This window comes from Sinocyclocheilus rhinocerous, unplaced genomic scaffold (assembly GCF_001515625.1).
Source record: "Sinocyclocheilus rhinocerous isolate Xijiao unplaced genomic scaffold, SAMN03320098_v1.1 scaffold68, whole genome shotgun sequence".
Classification (NCBI taxonomy): Eukaryota; Metazoa; Chordata; class Actinopteri; order Cypriniformes; family Cyprinidae; genus Sinocyclocheilus; species Sinocyclocheilus rhinocerous.
Genome location: NW_015666487.1, coordinates 683,150 through 692,477, shown reverse-complemented (window position 1 = coordinate 692,477; position 9,328 = coordinate 683,150). Strand labels below are relative to the sequence as shown.

At 33.7% G+C, this 9,328-nt stretch overlaps 1 protein-coding gene across 1 annotated transcript in view; it reads left to right on the top strand.

Moving 5' to 3' along the window:
* Positions 1 to 9,328, top strand: part of LOC107732358 (serine/threonine-protein kinase MRCK alpha-like) — a gene marked incomplete at its 3' end in the record, with an annotated part of 65,934 nt that overhangs the window by 33,890 nt on the left and 22,716 nt on the right. Inside the window, exons 3-6 of the mRNA XM_016543653.1 lie at positions 2,326 to 2,397; positions 5,046 to 5,129; positions 5,524 to 5,619; positions 6,039 to 6,187. Of these exons, the coding sequence (XP_016399139.1) occupies positions 2,326 to 2,397; positions 5,046 to 5,129; positions 5,524 to 5,619; positions 6,039 to 6,187 (401 nt within the window). The remainder of the gene's footprint in view (positions 1 to 2,325; positions 2,398 to 5,045; positions 5,130 to 5,523; positions 5,620 to 6,038; positions 6,188 to 9,328) is intronic.

Below are 9,328 nucleotides of genomic sequence, written 5' to 3'. Positions count from 1 at the left end.
TATTCACACAGTTGTGATATTGAACTGATGCCAGACAGTAGACATTATCTTCAGGTTTGCATCCATCAAGTTCCAAAAAATACAAAATTTAATCAAATGAAATATGCCTTTATAAGTATAACTTTTATAAGTATTTTTATTTAAAACAATAGATTATCCAAAAATAGGCATTGGCAAATGTTTATTTAATTTTTATTTAAATAAGATACAAAGATCAAAATAATAAAATCTTATTACAATTTTTATTTACTAATTTTTAGTGTAATGTTTCATTCAAATTTTCATTCAAAATTCATAATATATACACACACACACACACACATACATACATACATGTTACATATTTCCAGCAAAAATATATCCGTATAAACATATCATATATAATAGTATAAGTAATAATTTAAATATACTTTTTAATTAATTAATTAATTTATTTATTTATGTTTGTTTAATTTAGCTGGAAATGTAGAATTTTTTTCTTATTAAATAATATATACACACAGTTGTGATATATATACCATCTTTATAAAAAATTACTCCTAGCATGATATAATGCTTTGGTTACACTACCTATCCCTTGTTCAATAGTGTTTACACATTGCTGGTATTATTAGCTTGTTTTTAGCTGTCAGCAGGATGTGTGATAGAGTAGCTGGTCTGTGATATGTGACTGTGACGACTGTTAGATTAGCAGTGGGTCAGTGCTTAAGTGTAATTACAGTAGTAATGTGGAGCAGTTCTGATGAGATGTAATGACCTGGCTGGAGGCTTGCTGGGACCAAAATGCCTTGGAGCCACCAATTGTACCTTGCTGATCTACCCACTTATTTGCTCTGAAAGACAGATGCTGCCTGGAACTTCAACAGACAATGACCCCTTAAATAGAATCAGAATATTGTGTGGGAAACATTTTATTTATTCTTAGTTTATATTATTAGATAGTAAAAATAAGGAGGTTTTATAGAAGTAATTATAGAAGAAATTTAGACACTTAAACCACTTAAAAATGCACACGTCATTGCATTATATAAAAAATCTAACTGACTTTAATGAAAGTTAGCTAAAACGCATTTTAGTTGGTAAAACATTTATAAAAAATAGTTTTTTAAATATACAACAATTCTACATTCTGACACCTATGTGACTTTTTTTGAATTTCTTTCTTCTGCACAATCCAATATTGCTATAGCAACAGAGCCGCCCCACCCTGTGTGCTTAATGCTGATTGGATGAGAGTTTATGGACTAAACTGAGTCTGCAGCAGTGGCACTGTGCTCCCATGGAAAGATTTTGCAACAGAACACCTCAGTAATGTGTATGAGAGCCATTAGATGAGGCTGAGCTTTGTTAAAAAGATGTTTTAGGAAGGTCATGCTTACCTCATTCTGAGATGCTAAGTTTTAAGCTGCATAGACTCTGATGATGGCAGGTGTGGGTGGGTGGATGGCAGGTGTTTATCCTCTTGTTGAGGATAAACACGGCAGACTTTTATCCTTATCGCACTGCGGTTGAGATCATCTCCTCCTCTGTTCCCATGTTTCCCACCCTGGGAATAACACGCACAATATTGCTACAGTAGAAGAATTAATTATTTTACGTAATATTTACAACAAATTGTTTAAAATAGTAGTTAATTTGACAAAAAAAAAAAGTTAAGAATAACTCTGAAAACAGTAGCTTTTCATAAATAAATGAAATGTTAATAACTGTTCAAAATGTTGGGGTCAGAATTTTTTTTGAAAAAAATCTCTTCATCAAGGTGGCATTTATTTAAAAAAAAAAAAGTATTACTGTGAAATATTATTACAATTTAAAATAATTTTTTCTATTTTATAAAATGTAAAATATAATGTATTTCTGTAGTGGCAAGGCTACATTTTCAGCAGCCATTGCTCAAGTCTTCAGTGTCACATGATCCTTCAGAAATCATTCTATTATGCTGATTTGGTGCTCAAGAAACATTTCTTCTTTTTTTTTTTATGTATGTTGAAATCAGTTCAATACATTATGATACATTATGTCAGGATACTTTGATGAAAAGAAAGTTCAAAACGTTATATTTTAAAATATATTTTATTTATTTTGATCAAAATGCATCTTTGCTGAATAGAAGTATTTTTATTTATTTATTTATTTATTGTTTTTTTTTTTATCTTTCTGACCCCAATCCTTTGAATGGTAGCATATTTTTCTATAAGTTTTAACAATTTCTGTATTTGTATTATTATTTTTTTAAATGTTTTTTTAGCTCCATCCCACACATACTGATTTTGTCCCCTTTCTTTTCTGTTTTTTTATTTTACAGTCAAACCTTTCACATCCAAGGTGAAACAGATGCGCTTGCACAAGGAAGATTTCGAGATCCTGAAGGTGATTGGACGGGGAGCGTTTGGAGAGGTATTTATTGTTCTCACTCCATTTGGAACAATGTATTGTTTTTTTTTAGCTCCCATAACAGCCCCTTTGTATTATTTAATGAGTTAATATACTGCTTTACCATAAGCACAGGTATGTTGCAGAGTAAGGACATTCTTCATGCAGTACTTTTGAGAGCCCGAGGCAGTTGATGTTCTTTTGTAATGACAGATGTGTGATGTAGTCACTGGGGAATGTGTGGTGCACAGGTAGGCCAGGAAACCAGCACTATTAGGTTACTTAGTGAGGCCTGGCTGTTCAGAATGGCCCATGAAGTGGGAACATTGGATAGCAGCCATGTTTTAAAACCCCAGCAAATGGTTTATGGAATTTTTATTCAGGTTTTATTTCACAGTGACTGAGAAAACAGCTCTGTGGCACTTGGACTTTTCCAAGTTGAGTTGAAGTTATAGTTCACCCAAAAATAAAAATTCTGTCATTATTTACTCACTTTTTTGTAACCAGTGCAACTCCCTTTCTTCCGTGGAATACCAAAAGTTAATATTTGAGGAATATCTTGGCAGCTCTGACTTGAAATTTTGCGTACAATTTGTTCACACTATTTTTATGCTCATTTTATGGAATTTTTTTTTTTTTTTTTTGAAGCTTGAAAGCTTTAATCTACATTCGGATAGTGACCAGCATATACCTCAAAGTTTCTCCTTTTGTTTTCAATGGAAAAAAGAAATTCATATGGGTTTTGGGAACAACAGAAGAGTGAGTAAATGAAGACCAAATCGAATCCTTTAACATACAGATCTGCTTTAAACAAATTCCTCTGAAATCAAGTACCTTAAATTTTCCAAGTGGTGAAATACATTAACAGCTGTGTCTGCAAAAAGGCAGTTTAAACTTTTTTTAATGACGGATAGGTTTGAGTTATAAAAATGGCAACACATTTATTAGATTGGGTGGATGGAAATACATCAAAGATCCTTGAGATTAAAGTAGATTTTAAAGGGCTATATGTGTCAGTCCTTCGGTTTTCACTTGTCAACGTCTGGTGAGCTATGATTCATCTGCAACCTCGTCAATAGGAGCGTTTTCTTCTGACACACCACTCGACAGGGTTTCCGGCCTAGCGTCTGCTCACTTCAGTCTAGCTGGAATCAACAGCTCATGGAAAGATAGCAGAAAGTCTGTTCTGCTTGATGTAGCTGTGAGAAAACGTGCGAAGGAACAGATTGCGGATCGGTCACACACTTTCATCTCTTGATGGTTCAGGATAGGCTTGGGCGAGCAGAAGGAGGGCAGATGACATCATTTCCTATGGAGACTTCTGAGCCAGTAGCTGCTACTGAATTAAAAAAATAAAAATAAAAAATTATCAATGTGTTCTAAAGTCATTCTTTTCAACACACTTAAATGCTACTTTATTGTAATGCTGTAATTTTTTTATTAAAATGTTTATATACTGTAAATATTTGTAAAGTATAAACTACGTACTAAGCATACTATAAACATACAGAATGTTAGTTTCTGAAGATGTCATCACATACTTGATGGCAGAAAGCGAAGAGCAAACAACTTTGAAGAAGACTCTTCTGTCATCCAGTTCAGAGCCAAGAAAAGTGTGCTCTTTCCCGATCAAGTCACCGAACATTGCCAGAACATTGTTACGTTCTCTGATCATCGTTTAATAGAGTGAAGACATCACACGCCTTACTGGGCTTAATCTTTCATATTTCCTCTTCAAGGCAGAAGCTAGATAAGATCATAAGAAGGTTACTTTCCTGGCATTTTGATCTCATGGCATTCACAGACATCTGTTTTTATTTGTATTTGAACTTTACTATTTGTAGTCTCACAGAGATTGAATTTGATGCATACTGTTACAAATAATTGCCCATTTAGACAGGAATGGACTGACTGACGTTTATAATGTAAAAAAAAATTGTATTTTGAATAAATGCAACTTTCTATTTATCAAAGAATCCTGACGCCCACAAAATATTAAGCAGCTGTTTTCAACATTTGTAATAATAAGAAATATTATTTGAGCACCAAATCCGCATACTAGAAGGATTTCTGAAGGATAATGTGATACTGAAAACTGGAGCAATGGCTGCTGAAAACTCAACTTTGCATTTGCATTTACATTTTAAAGTTTATTAAAATAAAAATGATATTTTAAATTGTTGTAACATTTCACAAAGGTACTGTTTTTCCTGTATTATTGATCAAATAAATGCAGCCTTTGTGAGAGTAAGAGACTTCTTTCATTTAAAAATCGTACCAACCAAAAACTTTTGAATGGTATTGTAAAGAGACCAACCACAGACGTTGTATGTTTGTTTACAGACACCAAGTTATTGAGGGGTACCACTTGAATACATTTCTTTGAAGTTTAAAAAATCAGTTCTTCAGTAGGATTTAAAATGCTTTGTAGACACAAAAATCATGTTTTACTTGTTTCTGTAAACCCTAAAACACCAGTAGAGATGAACAAATTGGCTATTATATAATTCTGCTCATAATCTGCTGTACTTTTCTTCACTGAATGCTAATGGCAGCATTTTTAACAAGCAAGCTGAGTAACACTTTTGTGTGAATGCCAATAAAAACAGTGTTTCCAGGCCATATTATGTTTAAGATCACTTCTGAACTGGATGTTCTTGTCTTTTTTACAGGTTGCAGTAGTAAAGGTGAAAAATACAGACAAAGTATTTGCCATGAAGATTCTCAACAAATGGGAAATGCTCAAAAGGGCTGAGGTGAGCTGATGTTTTTACACATCTCTTCCTTTCATTCAGCAGATTTGGTCCAAAGCGAACTGCTTTAGCTGCAAATAGCAGTAATGGTTTTCTCAAGACTGATTTTTATATAATGTGCAAATCTTGATCCAGTTAGAATCAGGCTTTTCCATTCAGCTGATGCAGCCGTTTCTCCTATATCCCTGGCGTGTCATTCTTTAGCTTCCTAGGAGAGTGTTATTACATGAGAAACCACTTAAAAACAAACAGTCTTTGCTCTATATGATTCAGAAACCATTCCTCACTGTGGAAACAGACCCCTTGGTTGGAGTCATTCTAAATATGTGGGGCACATATTTGATGGCTGACTCCAAAAAAGTGGTTTTCTCTGACATTTTAACCTTTTTTTTCTCAGACGGCATGTTTTCGGGAAGAACGGGACGTGCTGGTGAACGGGGACAGTCAGTGGATCACAACGTTACACTATGCTTTCCAGGACGAGAACAACTTGGTGCGTGAGAACTCTCAAGCTCACATTGGGTCTGATTCACATTCACTTGATAAAGTCCAAAGGGGAAGATAATGTAATGATCATTAATCACTGCTTACAGAGTTTCAAGGGACACGGTTTTATAGAAGACTATATATTTATCTGTGCCGTGTTGCATATAGCGTGACTGAAGAAGAGGGGCTCTAATATGAATTATCATTTTGAGTTCAGCTCCATGAGTGGGAGTGTGAGGGAATGAAACTGGAGGAAAAGAATGATAAAGAGATTTTAGATGAAAGAATGTCATGGATAATTGAGATGGGATGGGTTAATCCAAGGGTAAAGGGAATTTAAAAGATGTAAAATGATTGATATCTTTGTTTTCCATTATTTTTTGTTTCTTCTGTTCCTATTTTCTTCCTGTTTTTCTCTCCTCCTAGTACCTGGTGATGGACTACTATGTAGGGGGAGATCTGTTGACTCTGCTCAGTAAATTTGAAGATCGTTTGCCTGAAGACATGGCCAAGTTCTATCTGGCCGAAATGGTCTTGGCTATTGACTCCGTGCATCAGCTACATTATGTTCACAGGTGGGTCTTGACTCTTTAAACTAAGGTTGTTAATCAGTTAAAAATTTGACTGAATTAAATGCTCACTCATTAATGAAATGAATGGCATATGTCAGTATTTGCTGAACCCCTGAATGATGATCATTTAAAGATATCATTGTGGCAGATGAAAGCATTGAATAGACATTAAAAAGTGGCTTTAGAAGTCAATATATTGCTTTTTTGTTTCCATATCAATAAACGTATAATCCTATCACTGACCTACTGTACACAGCAATCTATTTTGTAGTCTTGCTTGCTTGTAAAACTCTTTTATTTATTGAAAATACATGTTTTTTGATGACATTTGAAAGCAGATGCCTTGTTAACCAGCCAAAATGTGACTTCTTGATTGAAACCAGATGTTTGGGTGAGGTGTATTAAATGGCTCATCCTTATTTTGCCATGACCCTGTTTTCTAGTTAGTTACAAGTAGTTTTATAGGGAGAGCATTCTCATTTTAGGGAGAATTTGATTGGCCAAAAATCTGAGTCATCAGTGCTTTTGATGTTTTCACAGAAGAAAAACTTGTATCTGATTAAAGTCAGTTTTGTCAATCTTTCATAGTACACTACTATACAAAAGTTTGAGGGCAGCAAGATTTTTAAGGAAATATTTATATTATATTAATATTTTAATATTAATATTAATATATGTAATATTAATATGAATATTTTATTAATATTTTTTTCTGCGAAGATGCATTAAATTCATCAAAAATGATCATTTGACACTAAATACTGGTATAATGGCTGCTGGAAAATCAGTTTTGCCATTACGGGAATACATTTCATTTTAAAATATATTAAAATCTTAATAATATTTCACAATATTACTGTTTTTCCATTACAAATCTTACCCCAAACTTTTGAATGATAGTTTATATTAGCATATAGATGACCTCAAAATGAATGCACATGGATTAAAAGCCACAAAACACACATTTTGATTTCATGGGGTTTTCGATTCAGCTAAGCATGCATGAAATCAGAGTGCAATGAGTCGGAAAAAGGCTATGTTTAGTCTGAGGGCAGGTTGGATTGGAACCCATCTTCGGTTATCACACAGGAAGTGTCAACATTTGCATACTGACAGGCACCAGTTGCATAGAGCCCTCAGTGTGATGAATGTGTTTGTACTGGGACTTTGGGTGTGCTTCAACAGTCCCACCAAACACATAATTTGGGTACAAACACACACTTTCTGTTATGTACTCGTGTTACTTATATGCAAACTTATATGCAGACTTATATGCCTCACAAACTTATATGCAGCTCTTTTAGTTGCTGCTTTTGGGGCACCCAGAGGGACAGGCAGGGGAAAGTTAAAGGCAGTAATCATGGGGTTAGAGGTGTGGTCAGCTCTCCTCGTGAGAGTTTGGCACGCCTGGTTTGTGGAGGGTGGGGACAGAGTGGATTGGTCTCCAGGGATGGGGTTGGCGTGGGTGTGTTTTTCTTTGAGCAAGCCGTGTTAAAGGGTGTGCATTTGGGAATAAGCGCATCTGTATGTTTGAGGGTGGATGTACTGTGTGAAATGACACCACAGTTTGCACGAATGCACAGTGATACATAAATAGTACTGTACCATCTAAAAATTTGATTTAAAGGGATATTTCACTTAAATAATGAAAATAGTCAATACTAAATTATTTTATAAAATCAAATTGCGATTTAAAGTGTGATTTAAAAAGAGGAGCTCCAGGTTTTGTGCTTGTTTGTAAGACTGCTCAATTTGGCCAAAAATGTTGTGATTTATATATATTTAAAGGGATATTTCACTTAAATAATGAAAATAGTCAATACTAAATTATTTTATAAAATCAAATTGCGATTTAAAGTGTGATTTAAAAAGAGGAGCTCCAGGTTTTGTGCTTGTTTGTAAGACTGCTCAATTTGGCCAAAAATGTTGTGATTTATATATGACTACAATAATAATAATAATTATTATTATTATTATTAAAATTATTTGTACTTTACTATTTGGTTATAATTGAATGTGTCTTTTATTTTAATAGTTTCTTATTTTTATTCTGATCCCCTTTCTTTATATATAGTCACATGTTAAAATGTCATTTTAACTGTATTTTTGAAATATTGAAAATTTTTAATACTTGATCATTTACAAATAAAGTGAGAAAAAATAATAACAATAATAATAATATTAAAAATTATTATTATTATTATTATTAAAGATACAAATATTAAACAAAACAAAAAATATTACTATTTTAAAACAGTGATATAAAAAGTATGTAATGATTTATATATTATATTATATTATTATAAACATAATTATTTAATTTGACTTTAAAACATGCAGTACATTTATTTAATTAAATCACAGTTTTTGCAATTTAATAATCACACTGAAACACATTGCGATTTCACTTTTATTATACTTTTATTATGTTTACTTTATTACATAAGTTGTATGACAGAGACTTTATCATTCAGCATTGACATCAAACCTGACATGATGCATCTTCCATGAAAAACAAGTTTATAATGGCTTAGCGAGGAATAAAGGTTCATTTTTTGGGTTAACAATGCCTTTAAATGGATTTAATAAATCTCAAATGACTTTTGTCACTTAATTAATTCACATTTACATTTTAAATACAGCTTTCACACTTCCAGTCTCCAGATTACATTAGTCGGCTCCTGCCTCGAAAGCTCTTTCCAGGAAAAGCTTGGATCCCTTGCTTTCACCCAGCCCTCATTAGACTAAGTAGGCAAGCTGTTGTGTTAAAGTGGAGGATTTTTAGAGATTGTACTCGTAAGTGGTGTTAAGTGCCCGGTTCCTCCCGGCCAGATATTTGCATAGGGTGCATTCTGATCCTTTCACTGAAAAGGACCAGCCCATGTCACAGCTGAAGAGCCAACCGGACGCACTAGCATCTGCGTGTTTTTGTTGTGCGTGACCATTGCATTATACTCGGTTATTGATCAGGGCCATATGTGTGTCCTGCTATTGATCAAAGCCATGTGTGTGATGCCTCAGCTGATTTCTAAGGAATCTGGAATTTCATTTGCCACCAAGACATGCCTCGTCGCACCTCAAATGTCAAAAGGGAATCTCTTGTTACCTGTAAAGATCCTTTATCAAAGAGAAAGATGCACAGTC